This window comes from Diaphorina citri, unplaced genomic scaffold (genome assembly GCF_000475195.1).
Source record: "Diaphorina citri unplaced genomic scaffold, Diaci psyllid genome assembly version 1.1 scaffold76, whole genome shotgun sequence".
NCBI classification, from domain to species: domain Eukaryota; kingdom Metazoa; phylum Arthropoda; class Insecta; order Hemiptera; family Psyllidae; genus Diaphorina; species Diaphorina citri.
In genome coordinates, this window is record NW_007377513.1 from 112,189 (window position 1) to 138,739 (window position 26,551).

General features: G+C 37.0%; 1 protein-coding gene across 1 annotated transcript in view; it reads left to right on the plus strand.

The window, feature by feature from the left end:
* The window catches only part of LOC103521679 (RNA-binding protein 24-like), a 113,407-nt gene that overhangs the window by 22,891 nt on the left and 63,965 nt on the right, over positions 1–26,551 (plus strand). Inside the window, exon 2 of the mRNA XM_026832303.1 lies at positions 23,709–23,741. Within this exon, the coding sequence (XP_026688104.1) occupies positions 23,709–23,741 (33 nt within the window). The remainder of the gene's footprint in view (positions 1–23,708; positions 23,742–26,551) is intronic.

The window sequence follows — 26,551 nt, forward strand, 5'->3', positions numbered from 1 at the left end:
CGTTCTCGCTATCTACTTTTTCCTTATCCTTATTTTTCCCCGTCTCTTACTGTAAGGTGCCTTCGAAGACACCTAAGTTACACTTGTGTATGTGTTGCAGATTACAGGCACTTTTTAGTGACGTATCCTGAAACTTGTGCTCCTGACCAATGTCTTTTCCTGACTTCAATTCTGATTTGTGAAGAGGAAATGTGTGAAGGCTTTGTCCGATAGCAGTAAAAGTGTCCAAGTGTTGCGTGGAAATCCTGTGAAATGGAAAACATGTCGGGATTTAGTATTTGAGTTTAGTTGAGGTATAGTATGGGATTCATGTGAGTGTTATGTTTGAAGACAGACTTGGTTCAGCACACCAGTTGTCTTTCAGCATGTCATAGATAGTTTATCTGTACGCGCAATCCAACTCATCCTGGTTCCCAAGAGAGGTAAAGGAAGGGGAAAAAAGAATTAAATTTGTTATTAGGGACTTATTAAGATTTTTATCTTTCGACTCTTTTATTTTCTCCTATCTCTAGTGAATTTTCTCCCAAGAGAGGTAAGGGAAGAGGGAAAAAAGAATTAAATTTGTTATTAGGGACTTATTAAGATTTTTATCTTTCGACTCTTTTATTTTCTCCTATCTCTAGTGAATTTTATTTGTTGAAAGAGAGAGCGGGAGGACGAGAGATGAACTTAATTTTCTTGGATAGTCAAAGGTCAACAAAAATTCACAAATCTTCTAGATTTTTTTCTCCTTCTCCCTCTTTCGTTATACTGTTCGAGTAGGACTAAGAGACCTAGAGAGTCCCTTTAAGCTTGAAGCCAACTGGACAGTATTCCAAACCTCCGCTGGAATTGAACCCACACAATCCTTTCAGACGAGCGCCCTTGATCACTTCACCACCAAAGCAGGTGTTTGTAACGGAGTCAGAAATAATAAATTTGAAAACTGACCTTTATTCTCTTTTTTTACCCATATTTTTCGTTAACAAAGCTTTGAAAGTTATAATTCACACTTAAGTGTTAGGAAGCGCGGTAGCACTCCGCCCCGCCAAGTCTAAAGTTAGTTCAATGAACTACTTAGATATGGTACATACAGAGAAGCAATAAAGAGTTCGTTGCTGTTTCTTATTTCGAAGATGCTGGAGTATTCTTGCTTAATGAATGCGAAGAAGGGAAAAGATGAAGACTTGCCATGAAAGTTTTTGTCTTTTTGTGTTCCAATTTGCATTTCGTCGTCAAATGAGACATCCGGAAGTCTAGATAGTGATTGTGTGAAGTTGGAACGCTTCTTGTTTGTAACGGAGTCAGAAATAATAAATTTGAAAACTGACCTTTATTCTCTTTTTTTTACCCATATTTTTCGTTAACAAAGCTTTGAAAGATATAATTCACACTTAAGTGTTAGGAAGCGCGGTAGCACTCCGCCCCGCCAAGTCTAAAGTTAGTTCAATGAACTAGATATCGTACATACAGAGAAGCAATAAAGAGTTCGTTGCTGTTTCTTATTTCGAAGATGCTGGAGTATTCCTGCTTAATGAATGCGAAGAAGGGAAAAGATGAAGACTTGCCATGAAAGTTTTCGTCTTTTTGTGTTCCAATTTGCATTTCGTCGTCAAATGAGACATCCGGAAGTCTAGATAGTGATTGTGTGAAGTTGGAACGCTTCTTGCATATTCTCTTTGTCCTCCATAACTAACAGCGAAAAGTGATGATGATCTGATGATGAGAATCTGGGTATTCTCGCTGCTATTATTTGATACATCAAGTACAAACTCTTTCATCAGTCAAAACCTGAAGGCTAAAACGAGTGGATTTGTATCGATGAAAATCCAGTCAGTCATGAAACCATTGCAGAGGATGATGAAATAAAAATTGCCAATCCCGTGCACTTTACCGCCTTTCGGAGAAACATTTCAAGTGAACGTTGGAAAAAATATTGTTCTGCGGCTCTCATCAAGAGCGGCACCCAACCAAACGGTAGCTTTCCCTTTAGTTCATCTCTTCATTAAAAAAAAAACTGATGTTTTTTTTTTTTTTTTTTTTTTTTTTTACGCAGAGGGAGATAAGTAGGTACTACTCGTATTGCTTCAAGAATTTCTCTGACAAGAATATCAGACTTTATCGAGAATCTTAACATCGAAGCTCACCTACAGGATTTCTTGATCAAAGAACATTTGCTCTCGTGTGTTTGGCAGATACAATTTGATTAAAATTCTTTCCGCCGAAGGAAATTCAAGCTCAAACTGAAGGTTGTATACCTGAAGGTTGTATACCTAAATACTTAATTTCAACACGAAATGCTCCGAGTTGATGTCGAAACCAAACAAAACTCAGTGAGTCAATGAACCATCATGCTATTATTGATAAGTTTTTCAAACTTTCTCTTGCAATTTGATAAGTTTGAAACAATGACACAGTTATTAGTGACGACAGTATGGACACTTGGTGACAGAGAGGCAGAGGAGACCTGTACGTCATGTCATGGTTTACCTACTGATAACACTATCAATCGCAATAAAAAGCATTTGTGAGTGTTTAAAATAGATAAGTACATGCCGTAACAGCATTGACGTTGGAAATAGACGATGGAAACTGTTTGAACTGAGAATTGATAGAAAAATTCAATATCGTGAGAAGAGTGGGAAGAAAATGAGAAGGAAGGAAAATAGAGTGTAAGAAATCCGATTACATGGTGACGCGAGGTTCGTAAATTTGATTGGGGGTGAATTGAAGAAAAAGAATGGAAAGGAGGTGAACGGGGGAGAAGTGCTAGGGAGGCTTCGAACAAAAGAAAACCAAGTCTTCCATTTTTTTCCCTTTACATGGCGCCCGATTATTTTTCAAACAGGGGAAAAAAATCCCTCAAGTTAGTTAATTTACTTTGCTCCCTCCTCCCCTCCTGAGGTGAAGAGAAAGAGAGAGGAAGAAAGGTAATAAAATATGCACCGAATCTATTACTCTACATGTATTGATGAGTTCTCCATTTCATTCTCTCTCCAGCCTCAGGGATGGATTTAGGCTTGTGCCCCGAGGTGCTTTAACACCACAACATTGCCCTCTCCTATTGGTATTAGAAAAGAATTTCTCGGGTGGACCGTAAGAAAACCAAAAGCCTCGAGCTTGGAGTGTGCAAGATCTTTTTTCTCGATTCCTCGCTTTTCTTCATTCGTCTTCAAAGAATTATGTTACAATAATTTGTTCTATAGATTTTGTATTAGGGGAAGCGTGCTAAAACCGGGTGGACCGTCCCTGAAGTGACCCATCGAGGGCATCAAAGGGACCGTTTTTCTGAGTGAGTTCTACAGCATACTTAAATAGTAGCACATAGTTGATATGAATTAGGAAATGAGAGGGCTAGAGAGAAAAGGTGAAAGACAGTAAGAAAGAGATAAAGAATTGTGGTCTCTATGAATAAATGACGTTTTTATCCTTCTTCCTTTGTGCTTATTCAAGGACCTGAGGGGCACCTGCCCTCAAATGCCGCAACGTAAATCCGGCCCTGCTATTTTTCCATCTTCCCTCACTCTCTGTTCTCCTTTTTCTCTCTCAAATTTTATTGAATTTCTCAAACTCTCTTTTGTTATTTTCCTCGTTTCTCTCTCTCTCCCTCCCTCCCTCCCTCTCTCTCTTCTCCACTCTTGTCCTCCCTCCGTTTCTTACACTTCTCTCTCTCTTGAACAATAGGGGGAGAGAGAGATAACGGAATAAACCCACGGCCTATGACTTTAGCACATGTCCAGAATAAATGTCCAGGCATTGTGCTTCGGTGCTTACTGTGGCCATACTTACTTTGGAAGCAACGAAAAAAGTCTTCTTAGCGCTCTTTTACTAGTGATTTCACCTAGTATATCAGAACATCAATCTTTTCTGTTTTCAGAATACTTATGTTCGACCAGCGATGAAAATCTTTTGGTTCAGATTTCAGAACAATATTACTACCAGTATTACTCACATTTCGGAGGGACAGTGAGCTTAGAGTAAGCGTTGTTGAACTGGCCATCCGAGTAATTTCATTTTTCTCTCCCTAATCCCTGGGATAAGTTTAATCCTTCGTTATAAACAGGAGCAAATCTGTTTTAATTAAATACGTAGCTTCCCTATTAGTACAGGACACATCTACACATACTGAACGTATCCTGAAACTTGTGCTCCTGACCAATGTCTTTTCCTGACTTCAATTCTGATTTGTGAAGAGGAAATGTGTGAAGGCTTTGTCCGATAGCAGTAAAAGTGTCCAAGTGTTGCGTGGAAATCCTGTGAAATGGAAAACATGTCGGGATTTAGTATTTGAGTTTAGTTGAGGTATAGTATGGGATTCATGTGAGTGTTATGTTTGAAGACAGACTTGGTTCAGCACACCAGTTGTCTTTCAGCATGTCATAGATAGTTTATCTGTACGCGCAATCCAACTCATCCTGGTATAATGTCATGTTTCTCAGTTTCTCGATTTAGGCATACTTCTTGTTGTAGATCGTTAACGATTCAAGAAGTCTATTCCGTGATCGTTTAAGCCGTCGAGTTTAGTCTCCATTCTTGATGGTCCTAATTCCTAATATTAAACATTATTATCAGTTAGGTTCCTTTCAGCTTTTCTCAATAAATGTCTTCAACTTATCAAAACACGTTCATAAAAGCGTTTTGTTTATGGCCTCGAAATTTTTACGACATCCTAGGTACCGTATACCTACCCGTTTTATGGTTGGGTAACAGTATAGAAGAAATTTAATTTAGTGCTGCACTTGTGATACATAACGAATGACAACAGAAAACCGTTCTTCTTATTTCCATAATAAAAATTTCACTTTATTTACAGTCATAAAACGGCTATCCCTCCCCCTTCCCCCTCCCTCATAAGCTGGTGCCGTTTGAGTTGCCTTATTTAAATATATTTCTGCTGACGACAGAAATATGCTTTATTAAAAGCCAATAATCAGCATAGCACCCCATGCAGCATCTGTTGGATGTGTCGTCACTATTCTTCTCCCTACGTACTGACTCCAACTTTAAGGAATGCTGCCCAGAACTGATGCACCTAACTTTAATTTACAAAAGCAGGTGCTACGCAGAGGGAGATAAGTAGGTACTACTCGTATTGCTTCAAGAATTTCTCTGACAAGAATATCTAGAATCTTAACATCGAGCTCACCTACAGGATTTTTTGATCAAAGAACATTTGCTCTCGTGTGTTTGGCAGATACAATTTGATTGAAATTCCTTCCGCCGAAGGAAATTCAAGCTCAAACTGAAGGTTGTATACCTGAAGGTTGTATACCTAAATACTTAATTTCAACACGAAATGCTCCGAGTTGATGTCGAAACCAAACAAAACTCAGTGAGTCAATGAACCATCATGCTATTATTTGATACATCAAGTACAAACTCTTTCATCAGTCAAAACCTGAAGGCTAAAACGAGTGGATTTGTATCGATGAAAATCCAGTCAGTCATGAAACCATTGCAGAGGATGATGAAATAAAAATTGCCAATCCCGTGCACTTTACCGCCTTTCGGAGAAACATTTCAAGTGAACGTTGGAAAAAATATTGTTCTGCGGCTCTCATCAAGAGCGGCACCCAACCAAACGGTAGCTTTCCCTTTAGTTCATCTCTTCGTAAAAAAAACTGATGGTATTTTCTTTTTTTTTTTTTTTGACATTTTTTTGGAAAGGAATTTACTTTTAATAGCAATCCTTTTGAATAAAGCAACAGGCATATTCATTATGGCCAACACACCTGATTGTGAGCAACACCTCTTGATTATCTGGAGAACATTTGTACACCCTAGTTCACAAAGGGTACAAGTGACATTTTTTTGCGAAATCGAGTTATGTGTTAAAATGGGTTGATGGTACACCTATAGTGTGCGTAATAACACATAACTCGATTAACCCATTTTAACACATAACTCAATTTCGCAAAAAATGTCACTTGTACCCTTTGTGAACTAAGGTGTACATTTAGCGTTTTCCAGGGAACAATGTCTTCTATTCCCTATAATCCTATTCCCAGAACTCCCACTCGGTACAAGTTTGTAAAAGGTTATGTTTTCAGGCGAACACATCAACATCTGAACCGCCTCGGGGACTTTATGACACAATAAAGATGAAGTACTACAGGAAAAACAACAAAGCGAGCTCGTGTATTTCATTGAGAATCGACGGACAAAAAAGAGGAAAAATAAATGTTATAACAGAAAAAACAACAACATGCACCATTTGATATAAGGTGGTATTCAGTTCCTGGTATCATTCTTTCTCTCCTTCCATAGTTGTACCTTCGGCATAATAATTATTGTATCTCCGCTCCATTGCGTTGAAAGTTAAATCCTGGAATTCAGGCAATTTTTCCTAACACCGTGCTATTTATAAAAGCTCAACAGTTACTGTTTCGAGAACACCGTTATGGGTGCACCCCACTATTGCTAAAGCTCATCTCCCATTAGTCTCCATTAATTTTATTCTCCTCATTCAATATTAACTTTGGTTAAACCCCCACGCTTTAAACACTAGTGTAAACCAAACACATTTTTCTAAACCCCTCACTGCCATTACCGTTAAGAACAACATTACCTCTTGTAATTATCAAGTGATTAGAAACAGTTAAGGTTCTCTTTTAATAAATATGGTGCTTACATGGAACAGGCAAGGTATCAGTACAGGAGCAACAACAACAGCAAGCGAGGAGCAACCCTGGATCTGACAGATCAAATAAATTGAAACAATACAAAAAAAAATAGTCAGCGCTTTCCCTTTCTCTTTCACCTTCATCCTCCCTCTTTATCTATTCCTCACACTCACACACATTTCTTCCTTTCTCTGCCTCTTTCTCACTCGAGAAAAAAATCGACTTTAGTGTTTGAAAGGTAGGAAATGCCAGTAAGCAATGAGAATCACTGAGGTTACTACGAGCATGTAGGTACCTAGGTACATATTTCGTACCTATGTAGGTATGTTGCAACTTAACTCTCAACTCTGACTGACAAAAAGAGAGGTAAGTTGCATAAAATTTATGGATAGCACAACACCTTACAATGGCTAAATTTCTTCAGGTGTTTATTTTTATAAAACTTATTATAACTCATCTACATATCGCGATACATTTTAACAATGTGAATGAACGCTCAATACTTTCAGGCCTAAAGGCTGAAAGTTCTTTTCATCTTTCTCTTTCCCTCTTCTTCCCTTTCTCATCTCTCCAACTCTCCTATCTTCAAATTCAATCCAACAAATACTCGTACAGTATGTATACCGTCTGAAAAAAAACCTCCCTTTTAGCTCCAAATTATGCCTGATAACGAGTCCACCATTTAGGCCGCAGTTAAAACCATTGGATGGTCGCATGTATTATGCATCAGCTGTGGGGATTTGGACGAGGGAAATGATACTGGGGGAAACAACAACAGCAGCAGCAGCAAGTGAGGAGCAACCCTGGATCTGACAGATCAAATAAATTGAAACAATACAAAAAAATAGTCAGCGCTTTCCCTTTCTCTTTCACCTTCATCCTCCCTCTTTATCTATTCCTCACACTCACACACATTTCTTCCTTCTTGTGTAATTATCAAGTGATTAGAAACAGTTAAGGTTCTCTTTTAATAAATATGGTGCTTACATGGAACAGGCAAGGTATCAGTACAGGAGGGAATAAGGGCCGGATTTTACAGTCATATGTATTTCCCAAACATTTTCCCTCAAACGCCCTATCCCCTGGATTTGTTCCTCTCATCTTTCTCCTTTCTCTGCCTCTTTCTCACTCGAGAAAAAAAAAATTGACTTTAGTGTTTGAATTGTTTGAAAGGTAGGAAATGCCAGTAAGCAATGAGAATCACTGAAGTTACTACGAGCATGTAGGTACCTAGGTACATATTTCGTATCTATGTAGGTATGTTGCAACTTAACTGTCAACTCTGCCTGACAAAAAGAGAGGTAAGTTGCATAAAATTTATGGATAGCAGAACACCTTACAATGGCTAAATTTCTTCAGGTGTTTATTTTTATAAAATTTATTATAACTCATCTACATATCGCGATACATTTTAACAATGTGAATGAACGCTCAATACTTTCAGGCCTAAGGCTGAAAGTTCCTTTCATATACCGTCTGAAAAAAACCTCCCTTTTACCTCCAAATTATGCCTGATAACGAGCCCGTCATTTAGGCCGCAGTTAAAACCATTGGATGGTCGCATGTATTATGCATCAGCTGTGGGGATTTGGACGAGGGAAATGATACTGGGGGAGGAAGAGGAGGAGTTTTTGGAGGTGTGTATAATTTTGAAAGAATGGCGTGATAGGAGGGAGGAGAGGTTTCCCTTTAATCTTTCCTTATCCGTTTCCCCTTTTAATCCTTTCTGCTCCCCTCTTTCCTGTTTATAGTTTGGAATGTTTGGATACTTACCTATAGTCCGATTTATGGAATGCAACGTTGCCAAAACTGAAACAGATGTGACGTGTGCTATCCATGCTAACTGGCAACATCCCACTCCTCTCCGATTAAGCGTGATAGGAGGGAGGAGAAGTTTGCCTTAATCTTTCCTTATCCGTTTCCCCTTTTAATTCTTTCTGCTCTCCTCTTTCCTGTTTATAGTTTGGAATGTTTGGATACTTACCTATAGTCCAATTTATGGAATGCAACGTTGCCAAAACTGAAACAGATGTGACGTGTGCTATCCATGCTAACTGGCAACATCCCACTCCTCTCCGATTAATTCTCAAAACACCAAGCAATACAGCATCTCGGAAAATTTATATAGAGTTCCGAACCAAAGGGGTGCGATATTCAACTGTTGAGCTAAAAGGACCATAATCCACATGTCCTACTTCGACAGTATAAATAAAGCGTTGCAATAACCCACATTTCCAGTTCCTTTATCCTTCCCATTTCCCAAAGGGGTGCGATATTCAACTGTTGAGCTAAAGGGACCATAATCCACATGTCCTACTTCGACAGTATAAATAAAGCGTTGCAATAACCCACATTTCCAGTTCCTTTATCCTTTCCATTTCCACTAGAAAGAGCACTATCGTATTCCAACGATATAGGAAGAAGATACACTCCAACATTCTGCGAAAGTTACGAAGATTAGATCCCCAACTGAAATAAAAACTACTTAAACTTCAAGTTTGCCAGGAGAAATCTCGTAAAGTTGCTCCAACTTGCAGACGCTCTTTCGCCTTCCACAGCGACTAGTGACTAATAAAACTGGTGTCGTCATTTCACTAAGTTTGCAATCACATCTAAAAGAATTCTTTGTTTACAAAAAAAAGTCTTCCATTTTTTTCCCTTTACATGGCGCCCGATTATTTTTCAAACAGGGGAAAAAATCCCTCAAGTTAGTTAATTTACTTTGCTCCCTCCTCCCCTCAACTTCCTGAGGTGAAGAGAAAGAGAGAGGAAGAAAGGTAATAAAATATGCACCGAATCTATTACTCTATATGTATTGATGAGTTCTCCATTTCATTCTCTCTCCAGTCTCAGGGACGGATTTAGGCTTGTGCCCCGAGGTGCTTTAACACCACAACATTGCCCTCTCCTATTGGTATTAGAAAAGAATTTCTCGGGTGGACCGTCCTATAACTTTTGAAACTAGTATTTCTTAATTTATCTAATCCAGATTTCCAAAATATTGAAAATTGGGAGTTTAAAAAAGGAACAAGAAAGAATAGGAATCAAAATCAAAATAGAGAACAAAAGCCCCTACGAATTTTTCCATTAAAATTGGAAAACAAGGTTTTTGAAAAGGCGCATGGCTTTAAACCTAAAGTCCGTATATCGGATGGACATAGGGAAAGATAAATGGACTCGATAAATCGAGATGACAAGAAAAGATATACCGTGCACCCCGTCCTACCGACCGGAAAACCCCTATAACTGAAAACTTTAATTCGAGCTAATGAGAAGAAAAAATCAAAGAACCTCTAGGAAAACTTTTTCACCCCAAAGTTCGCAATTTTGGTAAAGAAGTTTTTGGTAATTTGGAGAGAGGCTCGTGAGGAAATAAAATACACATGATATTTTGGTGGGTTACCAATGATCTTAATGGAAGATTTCGGTAATTTAATTTGAGATGTCTGTACGTTTAAATTCAATAAGGAGTCAAAGTAGATCATTCTAGATTTAAATTAGTAGAAGTTTTTTTTTATGATTCAAAAAGACATTAGTTGATAAATGTTTTTCTGGTGTATGGCGAATTAGAAGTTGATAAATGATAAATTAGTTGGTAAAACTATCTATTCAGTTACTTAAATTTGGGCACTGAAAATACCACCCAAAGTTTTGGGAAGTCTGTAAGTTGGTATGATAAGAGGAATCTATTTATGTGATGTAATTATTGTGGTAAAGAAGTTTTTGGTAATTTGGAGAGAGGCTCGTGAGGCAATAAAATACACATAATATTTTGGTGGGTTACCAATGATCTTAATGGAAGATTTCAGTAATTTAATTGGAGATGTCTGTACGTTTAAATTCAATAAGGAGCCAAAGTAGATCTTTCTAGATTTAAATTAGTAGAAGTTTTTTTTTATGATTCAAAAAGACATTAGTTGATAAATGTTTTTCTGGTGTATGGTGAATTAGAAGTTGATAAATGATAAAGTAGTTGATAAAATTATCTATTCAATTACTTACATTTGGGCACTGAAAATACCACCCAAAGTTTTGGGAAGTCTGTAAGTTGGTATGATAAGAGGAATCTATTTATATGATGTAATTATTGACTTACTCTGCATTCATCAACTTCCAATTCACCATACTGAAATATTTTAACAAAAGAACTTTAGCACACGCCTCCCTTTTGGTGGCTTGGGTTTTATGCTAAAGCAAAAAGTTTACATTTCTTATCCTCTCAAAAACTTGATTAAACTGTTGGACTTAAAATTTATATTTCAAAAAGTTTGTTCTGAGTATACATCAAGCTCCTCTCCTCTGCTTCTTATGTTTCTGTTCTTAGTTACTATCACAGATTTTGGAATAATACCTACTCCTATTGTTCAATGTATCAATGTAGATGCTACGGTATAAATGAAAGGTAGGAGATTTTATCTCGGCGAAAATGATTCTGGACAGACTTTCAAAGTTGTATGAATGAAGAGGATTTGGAATTCTGAAAGAGATTTTTTGGATCTTGGTTGATCATGAAATCCATTTTTTCCCCAAAAGTCCATACTTTAAAGTGGAAAAAATGAAGGTTTTTTTTTGACACGGGCCTAGAAGACATTGAATCTTCATCGTTCAGTAATCAAGTGTAGTGCTTCACATTATTTACAGACTTTTCACCTTGTTTTCCTCTCGTGTTAAAAGCACTTTAAAGTTCTCACTTTTGTGCATTCAAACGTTCAAAATTCTCTAGGGGTTTTCGTACCAGAACGTTAGAGAGGAAAAAAAAAAATCTACAAACTTTCAAGGTAAAATTTACATATTTACGTTTACCATAGATAGGTATATTTTATCTTCCTATGCCTACCGCGTGCGCACCTGAGTAAATCTGTCAAAAGTATCGAACACGCTTTACAACGGAAAGAAACTTTCACAAATAAGCTATTAGAGAGGAAAAAAAAAATCTACCAACTTTCAAGGTAAAATTTACATATTTACGTTTACCATAGATAGGTATATTTTATCGTCCTATGCCTACCGCGTGCGCACCTGAGTAAATCTGTCAAAAGTATCGAACACGCTTTACAACGGAAAGAAACTTTCACAAATAAGCTTCTTTTTTTTTCAATAGCAATTAAAAAAAAGAGCAAGGTATTTGAATAAAAAATACGGAATGAAAAGGCTTTGAGCAGTTTGAGCTTAAAGCAGAAACTTCTCACTTTTCTCAATTAGTTTCATTTCCATTCAAAACAGCTATTCTCTAGAATTGCACTATCGAAAAGTTTAATTCCCTATGATTTTTCCCTCTCAATAATTTCTTCTCATTCTACGTGTAATTCCTTTATTTTCTATGTAATATCTACCCTAATTCCCTATGATTTTTTCCTCTCAATAATTTCTTCTCATTCTACGTGTAGAAATTTAAATATGTAGGCAATATCTACCCCTAGTCTTGTTGGGATGGTAAAATTTAGTGTAGCTTTTCACCATTTTTTTAATATAAAAGTTGAACTAACTGTTACATAAGTAGTACAGAGGGTAACCTATTTTGGGCACATCACACTCATACACAGCCGAAAACTTCAAATAAAGTCAATTTCCCCAAATTACAAATTTCTCCTTTGTACATTTTTTCTGCTTTGGAAAAGTAAAAACATTTTTTCCCATTAGGGGAAACTTTTTTGCTGAATATAACATAGAAATTTAAATATATAGGCAATATCTACCCCTAGTCTTGTTGGGATGGTGAAATTTAGTGTAGCTTTTCACCATTTTTACTTTCTATTTTTTAGTATAAAAGTTGAACTAACTGTTACATAAGTAGTACATAGGGTAACCTATTTTGGGCACATCACACTCATACATACACAGCCGAAAACTTCAAATAAAGTCAATTTTCCAAATTACAAATTTCTCCTTTGTACATTTTTTCTGCTTTGGAAAAGTAAAAACATTTTTTCCCATTAGGGGAAACTTTTTTGCTGAGCTTTTACTTCAGCTAAGGTACCTGTACCTATTAAATAAAAAATGAAAATTTATTTTCAATTTCTGTCGAGGGATGGCGAAAGTTTATAAATGTAGTTGCTTACCTTCCTGAAAATGCTTTGCAGGCACTTGACATTTCACCTCACTGCCCTTGTAGAAACTAATGTTAGTCCTCAAGGTCGTTTGTTGTCCCTTCAGCTATTGGTTGGGTGACCATGTAAGGTTAGATCACTTGATAACCATAGGTATGAGGTTAAGTGGCCTGAAATTCATTCTACATCATAGCTTTAAAGCACAAGTCATTACACCGATATCATAGATTCTGTAGCTAAGGCATGCTTATGGAAAGTTCTTTCATCTCGAGCTTACAAATTTAATGCATCGACTGGGATTCGAACCACAGTACCCTTGGGTATGAATCCAATAGCTTATCAACTGCACTACTGGGACTGTTTAAATGGAAATTTAAGTAGATGTGATCTCTGATGAACAAATGCTTCTGGGACCATTTAAGTAGCTATTGTTAGAGGAATATTAAAGCTCTCATCCATGGAAAGTTCCTTCATCTCGAGCATCGACTGGGATTCGAACCACAGTCCCCTTGGGCATGAATCCAATAGCTTATCAAATGCACTACTGGGACTGTTTAAATGTAAATTTAAGTAGATGTGATCTCTGATGAACAAATGCTTCTGGGACCATTTAAGTAGCTATTGTTAGAGGAATATTAAAGCTCTCATCCGCTCTGAATTCTGAAGGTCAAGATAGGTTTAGTAAGCACTAAACAGCTTTTCCCTACGTTTTCATAGATTCCAGTTTGTAGCTAGATACATACATATACCTACCAGGTAGAGATTTCTATTCGTCAAGTGTTCTGAGAAAATCTCCTCGAACCATTATCTGAGAGATTATAAGGTAGCTAGCTCCTCACCCTCCTCAAGTCCTCATGCACCTAAGGCAAATATAATATGTAGGGACGTAGAGTGAAGAGGAGAAAGGGGAGAGTAAGAGAAATAGAGAGAGAAAGGAAAGTAGGAGAGGTAGGGAAAGAGAAAGAGTGAGAGAAAGGGAAACAAGAGGGAATGTACGAAAAGTAGCGAGAGAAAGGGAAGAAGGAGAGGTAGTAAAAGAGAAAGAGCGAGAGATAAGGGGAGGGGAGGGGGTGTGAGAAAGAGCGAGAAATAAGGGGAGGAGAGGGGGTGTGAGAGAAATAGCGAGAGAAGAGAAAAGGAGAGGGAGTTAAAGAGAAACAAGCTGGGCCCGTCCCTCCGGGAATTTTTTAGCCCTTAGTTTATTCGATCGTGATTAGAGAAAATCAGTACCTATGTACCTATCTAATTTGTTTAATATTCAGTTTATTATTATTCTTGATTTGATTTTTCGATTTTACTTTAATGTAGATAATGATTTAAAATCAAGACTAGAGCGTAGAGCCCACTCTCCCTTTATTCCCAATATAATGTCGAAGTCACCCATCCATTTATTGGCCTTGCTCGGCGTAGCTTAACATAGGTAACGCTAAAACCGGTCTTAAATGATCGACTGAAGTGTTATCAACTATCTGGGACAAGCTATCAGCCCCCCTGTACCTATCACGCCCCTCTAAATGAACTCTAGGGTTTTAATTACTGTGAAATGTTAGATAATGACGCTCAGGTGTAAGATAGGGCGAGATATAGGGTCCCCCCTCATTTCACACAAAAAACTTGCTTCATAGCATAATCACGTGTTTTCTCTCCCATAGAAGAACGAGTACCTCCACACTTGGGTAGTTATTGTGAACAATATCTACTGTAACATACGAGGCATAAGGTATGTTATATGGCACCTAAGCACATACTCAGTATAATGCCTTTAGTTCTACTGTTATCACACATATGCTATAAAGTTTGAACAGATGTCATAAACACATTATTACAGAGCACTGAGACATAAACTGTCATTACAACCAGTGGCGAAGCCCTTGGGCTTGTGAAGAACCTCTTTTACTTCACCGGCACTGATATCAATCCCATTTCTTCGAATGCTGTATGCCTTCCTTGTCAAGTTTTCCCAATTTTTCGCGGACCTAAAGCTTTCTGAAGTGTCGTTTTTCAATTCTTTATTTCTGTTTTGAGCTGTCTCAAAATCTCTGGACAGGATCGAAAAAAAGTTGCCTTCTCGTAGGAACAAGTCATCTTACCTATAGCACTTTTGGCCCTACTACGGTATAAAGTATCATTGTTCTAAGCAAAGTATGTAGGTATCTCTTTGTATCTATCTCTTCACTGTACAATGTAGCAAATTGTGGCATACCTACATGTTGTATTATTCCCTCACCATATCAACTATCTGGGACAAGCTATCAGCCCCCCTGTACCTATCACGCCCCTCTAAATGAACTCTAGGGTTTTAATTACTGTGAAATGTTAGATAATGACGCTCAGGTGTAAGATAGGGCGAGATATAGGGTCCCCCCTCATTTCACGGTTTACACTTCTGGCCACAATCCCACGACCTGGTTTTAGGTGTCAACATTTTGATGGATAAATGTCTGACAAGAGTACGTAGTATGGTTGACGTGAGTTGCTCAAAAACTGCAAGACATGTTGTACTTAGTGTTGGCTTAGAAGTAAATAACAACATTGTTCAACGATATTCTTTCCTATTAGATGGAAATAATGAAAAAGATGTGATGAAAAGCTTACTGGGATTGTTTTGAAAGTTTTCTAGTGAAAGGCTCTTGTCTTCCCTGTTAGCAATGAGTATTAGAAATCAAATGCAGTGAAGCAAATAGGAAAAAATCCCTCAAAAACCAGTTTTTTTTGGTTCTCTGGACAAAATTTGCACCACTCGTGATCCTCGTAAAAAGACCTTTAATTTGATAAGGATAAGTCGACCAGGTTTGGATAAGTCCTTCTATGGGAACAGACAGACCGACTGACGAATACAATAGTCCGTCCTCTATACCTTTTTTTTTTATTACTATCGTAATAATAAAGGAAGGACGGGCTAAAAAGGATCGGAAGCGAGAGATGGAGGGAAAATTGTGGAGGAGGTATTTATGTTCTTTCTTATGGCAAAACGTGACGTCTGAGAATCAAGAGCTATCGCGAAAGAGACGAACTAAAAATGCAAGTCAAGATAGAAAGTCAAGATAAAACTTTTTTTTAAGAGGTTTGACAGAGGGAACTTTAACTGCTATGGTCTTATCGTCCCGAAATCGAAAAGAGAAGGAAGACAGGATAGGAGAGAGTTCACTTCGTTCAGCTAATAAATAGTAGGTAGTAAGTACTGCATAGCGCACATAGAAAAGGCGTTTCCAGCACCACAACCCTTACATGAATGTCCCAAACGTATACCTACAGTACCTTCATACGTTGGAGTTGCATTTTGTTTTCAGCTGTCGTCAAAGTACTACTTTTACTTACTCTGACTGACATTGAGTACTCTACAACCTATTGATATATTTCAAGAGAAAGCCAGCAATTATAGCATTACATGGAGTACCCTAGAACTTATTGATATAGTTCAAGAAAAAGCCAGCAATTATAGCATTACATTGTAAACCCATAAAAAGTAAACATACTTTGTCAGTTGACCACGAGGCTATCGGGAAAACCAGAGTTCTCCTTGACGCTGATGGACTTTTCGCGTGTTGGTTAGTTCCCTATCAGATACAAGGATATAGGACACGAAATCAAGAGTGAATCTCGAAATTTTTGTCAAGAGGCTCTCAGTTACCATACATAAGTACTTGGACACTATCAATACATGTCATTTAATATGTTTCTCATATGCGGGTCCTCACATGATATCCGATAGTCAAGATTCATACTGCAGAATCTGCCCTTGATAATTCCATTGAAAATATGAAAAGACATCCGTTTGTAGTACCTCTATGTAATAACTTGGGCAAAAGCGGACGTATTGTGAACGTGGCTACAGTACTTTTTTTCAAAACAACAATACGTTTCCCTGTTTGTAGAGAAGGGGAAGGAGTGACACGGGGAAATTGTAGCGGACTTCCGGTACTTGTGATTGGCTTAGAAGTAAATAACAACATTGTTAAACGATATTCTTTCCTATTAGATGGAAATAATGGAAAAGATGAAAGGAAGTGATGAAAAACTTATTGGGATTGTTTTGAAAGTTTTCTAGTGAAAGGCTCTTGTCTTCCCTGTTAGCAATGAGTATTAGAAATCAAATGCAGTGAAGCAAATAGCCTCGTACTGAGAGACTGCGCAGACTGCTCATCAATGTGCGCTGTAAACTGTGTCACACAGTTCCAATTTTCCTAAACTGCACTGCGTGGCTGTGCTGCCTGACTGTGTAACGCAGCTCAATGTGCGCCCTAGCTTAAATTGATATATAGGTCGACCAGGTTTGGATAAGTCCTTCTATGGGGACAGACAGACCGACTGAGAGACTGACGACACTGAAGCGAATACAATAGTCCGTCCCTTATACCTTTTTATTATTACTATTGTAATAATAAAGGAAGGACGGACTAAAAAGGATCGGAAGCGAGAGATGGAGGGAAAATTGTGGAGGAGGTATTTATGTTCTTTCTTATGGCAAAACGTGACGTCTGAGAACTTTTGGAGATCGAGGGAGGTTTCCTCTTCCATATCTCATACCAATATTTAAGGAGTAGTGGAGATCTTAGCTCCGCATTCACATTTAAGGAGTGCCGGAGATCTTAGCTCCGCACTCACATTTAAGGAGTTATTTAGTACAGATGGAGCTCAAGATATGTTTCATCTTTAATTTCCATTCCAAAAAAAAGTGCTTTTGTATAAAAATCATACATGGCATACCTTTCAGGAATTGAACAATGGAGTGACTCAGAAATTGGTAGATATCTTGTTATCTGCAGAATCGTACCTATGTACATATAAAGCTTGATGTATATTCAAACTGTCCTCTCTTTTTCTCTTCTCTCACTCTCTCCCATGTGTGTTTTTATGATACAATGGTTTTCACAAAGTACATATTGGTAGTAAGATATCAAGACGAAGAGAAAGACATGGGGAAAATAGGGATGGACAAAGAGAGGGAGAGATGTGCTTTCCAACATAGTAAGATACCTGCTTGTGTAAACATTCTAGTATAGGTGATAACCCAATATTTAAGGAGTAGTAGAGATCTTAGCTCCGCATTCACATTTAAGGAGTGCCGGAGATCTTAGCTTCGCACTCACATTTAAGGAGTAATTTAGTACAGATGGAGCTCAAGATATGTTTCATCTTTAATTTCCATTCCAAAAAAAAGTGCTTTTGTATAAAAATCATACATGGCATACCTTTCAGGAATTGAACAATGGAGTGACTCTGCAAAATCGTACCTATGTACATATAAAGCTTGATGTATATTCAAACTGTCCTCTCTTTTTCTCTCCTTCTCTTCTCTCACTCTCTCCCATGTGTGTTTTTATGATACACTGGTTTTCACAAAGTACATATTGGTAGTAAGATATCAAGATGAAGCGAAAGAAAGACTTGGGGAAAAATAGGGATGGACAAAGAGAGGGAGAGATGTGCTTTCCAACATAGTAAGATACCTGCTTGTGTAAACATTCTAGTATAGGTGATAAGTGCACCTTTCACGATAGTGGGAGAGAGGAGGAGGGAGATATAGGGATTTAGAAAGTGGGAGGGAGAGAAAGGGAGGGAACGCATGTCATATACTGGAAACTAAAGGTAGGTACCCATACCCATAATACCTACATTAAAATATAATACCTATGTACACCTGGTAAATACATAGTTGATATTATTATTTATATACTAGGAGTTTTTTCGCATGTCATATACTGGAAACTAAAGGTACCCATAATACCTACATTAAAATATAATACCTATGTACACCTGGTAAATACATAGTTGATATTATTATTTATATACTAGGAGTTTTTCATGACTTTATTAGATAAATTATCACACTATGTGCATGTAGATAACGAGTGTTTTCAATTTACAGTATGTACCTTCCGAAATACAGTACACAGTACCTTCAATATGTAACTTCCTATCCCTTGTATCTTCGTACTTTATATCTACAGTTCATTCTGTTGTCAGAGGTTATTCTTTCGATGAATGATGCCTTTGTTCTGATTTAGGAGCTCGAATTCCCTATATCAATTATTCTACCCTGTAACCTTTGGGCACAAAATTTACAAAAAAAAAAAAAGTAAGGTGGATCTGTGGAACGGACATTTTCTTGCCAGGAATCAAACTGACTATCCCATGTCGATGCCGCGACTGCATGAATTTTCTGCACTATTAGAATCCAAAGAACAACTGTGGGGATATTATGTATTTCTTGTTGGAAAATTCGATAAAACACATCATTGAATAAATTTCCATCGCATGTCAGAAGTTTGACAGTACACCACAGCATTCGCTGTATTTTTTGTTTGAAATTATTATAATGAACATCTGTAAATACTCCACTGGGAAAGAGGAAGGAAAGTACGAAAGGGAAAGAAAGGAAACTCGGAGGAGCACAATTTGAATTTCGTATTCTTTGCCATCTGGAGCTTTTTCACGTATGTCTTCTGTTAGAAACTTGCAAGACTTTGGTTGGTAGGGTCAAAGTTTATTTTATACTTTGGAAATGTTATAGAATAACCAGACCATTTTTACTATGCTTCTTTCGTCTCTTATTCCGACTCCCTTCTTCCTCTTTGATTTCGACACACAGACAACTCTCTCTTGCAATAAGAAATCTGGGTTTCCATGACAAAAACCCTAATTTATTTTTCAGAGCTGTTTGTCAAAAAAGGATACAATATTGAAACGCCTGAAACAATAGGGAAGGAAGTAGGAAGTACAAGGATATGAGACACGAAATCAAGAGTGAATCTCGAAATTTTTGTCAAGAGGCTCTCAGTTACCATACATAAGTACTTGGACACTATCAATACATGTCATTTAATATGTTTCTCATATGCGGGTCCTCACATGATATACGATAGTCAAGATTCATACTGCAGAATCTGCCCTTGATAATTCCATTGAAAATATGAAAAGACATCCGTTTGTAGTACCTCTATGTAATAACTTGGGCAAAAGCGGACGTATTGTGAACGTGGCTACAGTACTTTTTTTCAAAACAACAATACGTTTCCCTGTTTGTAGAGAAGGGGAAGGAGTGACACGGGGAAATTGTAGCGGACTTCCGGTACTTGTGAACTTTTTTAACACCCCCCTCTACCCCGCTATTTTAAAATAATTTCAATATACTCGTTGGCATACAGCCCTTGTCTTGTACGAGTATTACTAAAAGGTAGATAATTATACCCATCATATAAACTGTATGATATTGGTACCAATTTTGAATCACCCATCAATTTATTTTGATCTTCAGTTCTTTTGCTGTTTAGCGGAAGCTTGAGAATGGAGACCCCTAAAATTTAGCACTTTTAGCTGACTTTCTTATTTTGTTAACACAATATGGTTGTGTTTTTGAGGGGTCTTTTTTCGTATATGCTTGTTTCTGCCTGGGAAACGTCTCCTGCCTCCTTATAGGTTCGGTTGACGAGGCTTCGAAAGCTTTATAAAATAAAAAAATAGGGGAAAACACATATACCCCTCTACCCCGCTATTTTAAAATAATTTCAATATACTCGTTGGCATACAGCCCTTGTATTGTACGAGTATTACTAAAAGGTAGATAATTATCATACCCATCATATAAACTGTATGATATTGGTACCAATTTTGAATCACCCATCAATTTATTTTGATCTTCGGTTCTTTTGCTGTTTAGCGGAAGCTTGAGAATGGAGACCCCAAAAATTTGGCACTTTTAGCTGACTTTCTTGTTTTGTTAACACAATATGGTTGTGTTTTTGAGGTTTTTTTTTCGTATATGCTTGTTACTGCTTGGGAAACGTCTCCTGCCTCCTTATAGGTTCGGTTGACGAGGCTTCGAAAGCTTTATAAAATAAAAAAATAGGGGAAAACACATATACGGACCCACTCTTGAAGTGATAAGAGTATAACACTAGGGCGTTGAAAAGCTGAAGTAAAAACTTTTATAATACTGTTTTTTAACCCAACAATTTAGCAAGGGATTTCAGAGGCACACAAAAAACTTGCTTCATTTACTTCCAGTGACGAAGTTTTTTTTTTTAATACCTGAGGGACAAGGAGAGCTAAAAAATATGAGCTTTTTGCCATGCCACTGGAAAAAATGTTTTTTTTTTTTTAGATGAGACGAGACATCTTTTAATTTGTAGTCCGCGAACATTCGTATATTCCTCCGTATAGTCCTCATGTAGAAAAATACCTGAGGGACAAGGAGAGCCAAAAAATATGAGCTTTTTGCCATGCCACTGGAAAAAATGTTTTTTTTTTTTTTTTAGATGAGACGAGACATCTTTTAATTTGTAGTCCGCGAACATTCGTATATTCCTCCGTATAGTCCTCATGTAGAAAATTTATTACACTAACCATCACTGATGCCCAAACATTAAAAGAAGACCAAGCTTTCAAAACTTGTATAACTCTTTGAAGGCAATATTATAACCACAAGAACTTCAAGGAATGTATTCCGATACATCTATACTATAGACGTCTATACATCTGTACTATAGATGTATAGCCATCACTGATGCCCAAACATTAAAAGAAGACCAAGCTTTCAAAACTTGTATAACTCTTTGAAGGCGCAATATTATAACCACAAGAACTTCAAGGAATGTATTCCGATACATCTATACTATAGACGTCTATACATCTATACTATAGATGTATAGTTATTTTTTGAAAACAATGTGCTAAGTACGAGTATTTTCACTCAGAGTGATCAGCTGATCAGACAGGAGCTTTCAGCCTAGTAATCGAAACCTATAGACACAAACCAAAACCAATAGAACTATAGACACGAACCAATAGGCCAGCTGTATTCATAGCACTTTCCACTTCTAAATTGCGTTGTAGTTAACAGAGAAAGAAAAGGCTGAGTCTAAGATTCAGGATGATGATTCTGACGAACAGATATTTAGTGTGAGTCTTAAAGCCCCCAGGAAAACACCAAAAGTAGATATCCAATTATGTGGCTCTGTTGTTGAGTTCTATGTGGACACTGGTTCGAGTGTCAATATTATTGACGTAGAAACCTACAACCAGTTAAAATACAAACAGGATTTGTTGTGTGCATGTAGATAACGAGTGTTTTCAATGTACAGTATGTACCTTCCGAAATACAGTACACAGTACCTTCAGTATGTACCTTCCTATCCCTTGTATCTTCGTACTTTATATCTACAGTTAATTCTGTTGTCAGAGGTTATTCTTTCGATGAATGATGCCTTTGTTCTGATTTAGGAGCCCGAATTCCCTATATCAATTATTCTACCCTGTAACCTTTAGGCACAAAATTTACAAAAAAAAGTAAGGTGGATCTGCGGAACGGACATTTTCTTGCCAGGAACCAAACTGACTATCCCATGTCGATGCCGCGACTGCATGAATTTTCTGCACTATTAGATTCCAAAGAACAACTGTGGGGATATTATGTATTTCTTGTTGGAAAATTCGATAAAACACATCATTGAATAAATTTCCATCGCATGTCAGAAGTTTGACAGTACACCACAGCATTCGCTGTATTTTTTGTTTGAAATTATTATAATGAACATCTGTAAATACTCCACTGGGAAAGAGGAAGAAAAGTACGAAAGGGGAAGAAAGGAAGGAGCACAATTTGAATTTCGTATTCTTTGCCATCTGGAGCTTTTTCACGTATGTCTTCTGTTAGAAACTTGCAAGACTTTGGTTGGTAAAGAAAGGAAACTCGGAGGAGCACAATTTGAATTTCGTATTCTTTGCCATCTGGAGCTTTTTCACGTATGTCTTCTGTTAGAAACTTGCAAGACTTTGGTTGGTAGGGTCAAAGTTTATTTTATATTTTGGAAATGTTATAGAATAACCAGACCATTTTTTTTAGTAAACTATGCTTCTTTCGTCTCTTATTCCGACTCCTTTCTTCCTCTTCGATTTTGGCACACAGACAACCCTCTTGCAATAAGAAATCTGGGTTTCCATGACAAAAACCCTAATTTATTTTTCAGAGCTGTTTGTCAAAAAAGGATACAATATTGAAATGATTTCGACACACAGACAACTCTCTCTTGCAATAAGAAATCTGGGTTTCCATGACAAAAACCCTAATTTATTTTTCAGAGCTGTTTGTCAAAAAAGGATACAATATTGAAACGCCTGAAACAATAGGGAAGGAAGTAGGAAGAACAAGGATATGAGACACGAAATCAAGAGTGAATCTCGAGATTTTTGTCAAGAGGCTCTCAGTTACCACACATAAGCACTTGGGTACTGTCAATACATGTGTCATTTAATATGATTCCCATATGCGGGTCCTCAGATACTTGATATACGATAGTCAAGATTCATACTGCAGAATCTGCCCTTGATAATTCCATTGAAAATATGAAAAGACATCCGTTTGTAGTACCTCTATGTAACTTTGGAAATGTTATAGAATAACCAGACCATTTTTACTATGCTTCTTTCGTCTCTTATTCCGACTCCCTTCTTCCTCTTCGATTTTGACACACAGACAACCCTCTTGCCATAAGAAATCTGGGTTTCCATGACAAAAACCCTAATTTATTTTTCAGAGCTGTTTGTCAAAAAAGGATACAATATTGAAACGCCTGAAGGTTAGAAAGTAGAAAGATGCGTTAAAACCTTATCCACAGGCGAAGACTGTTAAGAGAAGATGGTACTAGGCTCCTAGGTATGCTTTACGGTTAGAAAGTAGAAAGATGCGTTAAAACCTTATCCACAGGCGAAGACTGTTAAGAGAAGATGGTACTAGGCTCCTAGGTATGCCCTGTTTGTAGAGAAGGGGAAGGAGTGACACGGGGAAATTGTAGCGGACTTCCGGTACTTGTGTGTTAGAAAGTAGAAAGATGCGTTAAAACTTTATCCACAGGCGAAGACTGTTAAGAGAAGATGGTACTAGGCTCCTAGGTATGCCCTTAATACCTACTTATCTGACTTTGTTTGTATTTAGCTCAAGTGCAACATTACATTGTTTGATTTCCCCTTACATTCAGTTTACTAACCCCTTTGTTAAAAATTAGCATCTTTTCCCTTAACGTGATTGGATTTTTACGTTCCAAAATAATTGTTGTTCTAGGTCTTTCCATTTTGGCTATCGACCATCCAAAAGGTAAGCATCCTGCCCCTTTATTACGCACACCTTAGCACCCCTCATGCACCCTTGAACACTTTCATTTCACTTCTCTTCAATCAAAACTGTTTTTTAGAGGTTTTTAAATTGTTGTTCTAGGTCTTTCCATTTTGGCTATCGACCATCCAAAAGGTAAGCATCCTGCCCCATTATTACGCACACCTTAGCACCCCGAAATAATTGTTGTTCTAGGTCTTTCCATTTTGGCTATCGACCATCCAAAAGGTAAGCATCCTGCCCCATTATTACGCACACCTTAGCACCCCTCATGCACCCTTGAACACTTTCATTTCACTTCTCTTCAATCAAAACTGTTTTTTAGAGGTTTTTTTCAGCTTCAGAGAACTTTCGCTTCAAATGATGTTCATGTTTTTTGTACTTTCGTTTCAATATTGTGACCTTTTTTGCGGTGGTGGAATGAATGATGGCGCCTTCAGTAGAAATTTCTCGCACGATGTTGCTTGATGTTCAACAGTGAATACTTAGCGTTACCTCCTCTATGTGATTGTGTTTATCTACTATTTTCTAATGTTTACTGATACGGCAGAGTTCATTATAAGTGTCAGTAGTGCTTTTATAATAAGGTACCCGAATTTTGAGACACGCGTAAGAAATCCCAAATAAAATCGAAACTTTTATACACCAAAAATTCAGCATAGTGATACTACCCGGTATATTAAGTATGCATCCACAAAAAACACGGGCTTTTTGGAATTTAATTTTATTTAAAAAAAAAGCTTAATTTTCCCGGAAAAGTCTCTCTACACTGTTCCTCATTTTAAACACAGATAGTAAATTGGAAAAATGCCCAGACTTTTCGCTCTCCTAATATCCCAGACTATAATAATTATTGTGTGTTGTCATAAAATATCCACGAAGCAAAGACAATGAAAGTTATCTTGAATTTTGCCAAACAGTAAAAATGAAAATTACTCAAAGCGATTGAGCAGGATTTCCAAAATAACTTTTTCGAGACAGTACCAATTTTTTAGGGTCTGAATATAGTGTACAAAATTGAATTATTATTTCATTTTAATAATTATTTAGGTTGGAAATCCATTAGAGAAGTCAAAGGGCTTATCATGCAATAAAAAAAAAAAATCTAGTCCATACCAAACTGAGTGGAATGAAGTGGACAAAGTGAAAAACTAATTCGATATAAAAAAAAAGAGGAGATAAAAATAAATAGGATATTAAATTTGAAAATTATCAGACAGAACATAAAGCGGCGCTATTATAAATCACCTAGGTTAATTTTGATAATTTTGTTAAGTGTTTGTTTATTTGTCAGGTTCCCCATATTTTTCGTTTGGTTTTTTCTACCCGAAGCCCTTGGGCTTGTGAAGAACCTCTTTTACTTCACCGGCACTGATATCAATCCCATTTCTTCGAATGCTGTATGCCTTCCTTGTCAAGTTTTCCCAATTTTTCGCGGACCTAAAGCTTTCTGAAGTGTCGTTTTTCAATTCTTTATTTCTGTTTTGAGCTGTCTTTTTCTACCACACACAATAGAGTGGTCGAATCACCTCCCGGATTTAGCATTTCAGTCTCCAAATATGGAGCAAAGCATCTATAGAACTAGGTTCAACTACTTACTGAGGTCCGTCGGTATGTGTAATGAAAATCAGCTTAAGGGTACGGGTTAAAACTGAAATTTTATCATTTTTTGCCACAATATCAACCGAAATTGATATTCCTTATCAGCTTTGCATGAACCTTTAGTATTAGGAGAATTTCGAATGAATTACACCATGCATTGTCCTATAATCCTATATGTTGTTACTTTCATACTAGTACTAGTAAGAGAAAATGGGGGAAAATCAGCAAGGTTCACTTTGTTTCCCGAGAGAAAGGAAAAACATTCTCTCGTTAAAGTATAGATTTTTGTAGAAAAACGTCGACCATTTTTATTATTTGATTTTATCCATAGAAAGAGTTCTCGGGCGAAAGTCATAATGGAGGCAAATTGTTATTGTTGCCAACATAAAATGAGCTTGACAGGTTTTTAATGGGGCTTCGTAAAAAAGAAGGAAAAATATTATAGCATTTCAATTTATATCATAATCAGTCTATATAAAAAAATTATATCCCAGCAGGGGCTTTAGGAAAAAGAATACCCACGGAAAGGTGGTTTCTGCTTTTGAATACCGGTTATCTACTTTCATTGATAGGAATATAATGAGTATCTGGAACTGAATGTGAAAAACTGTCTCTTTTCCTCTTCCGTACATTTCTTAAAAAAATTTTAATAATCATTATGAGTTCTGAGTGTGTTTAAAATACGGAAGGAATAAAAATGATCCAAATTTACTCATAAAGAAAAGAACGAGAAGAGAATCAGAATCAGTAGATAATATGTCGTTTGGTGAGCGAACAAACATACATTGTGTCATGTACCTGTACTATACTATGTACAAAGTAGGTACATACTACATTGCATCGATTCATAAACATCTGGAGATGCAATAAAATCACTCTTTACTGAAGTTTGTGTAAATTTTCAGAAATAGTGTGCTTTATTTTATGTACTTGATCTTTATTTCACTCACAATTTTTATTTTCCTTTATTTTGTGGCAGTTTCAGAAAATTTAATGTATGTCGTTTGGTGAGCGAACGAACAAACAAACATACATTGTGTCATGTACCTGTACTATATATACTATGTACATTGTACAAAGTAGGTACATACTACATACTATGTTGCATCGATTCATAAGCATCTGGAGATGCAATAAAATCACTCTTTACTGAAGTTTGTGTAAATTTTCAAAAATTTATTAAAGTGTGC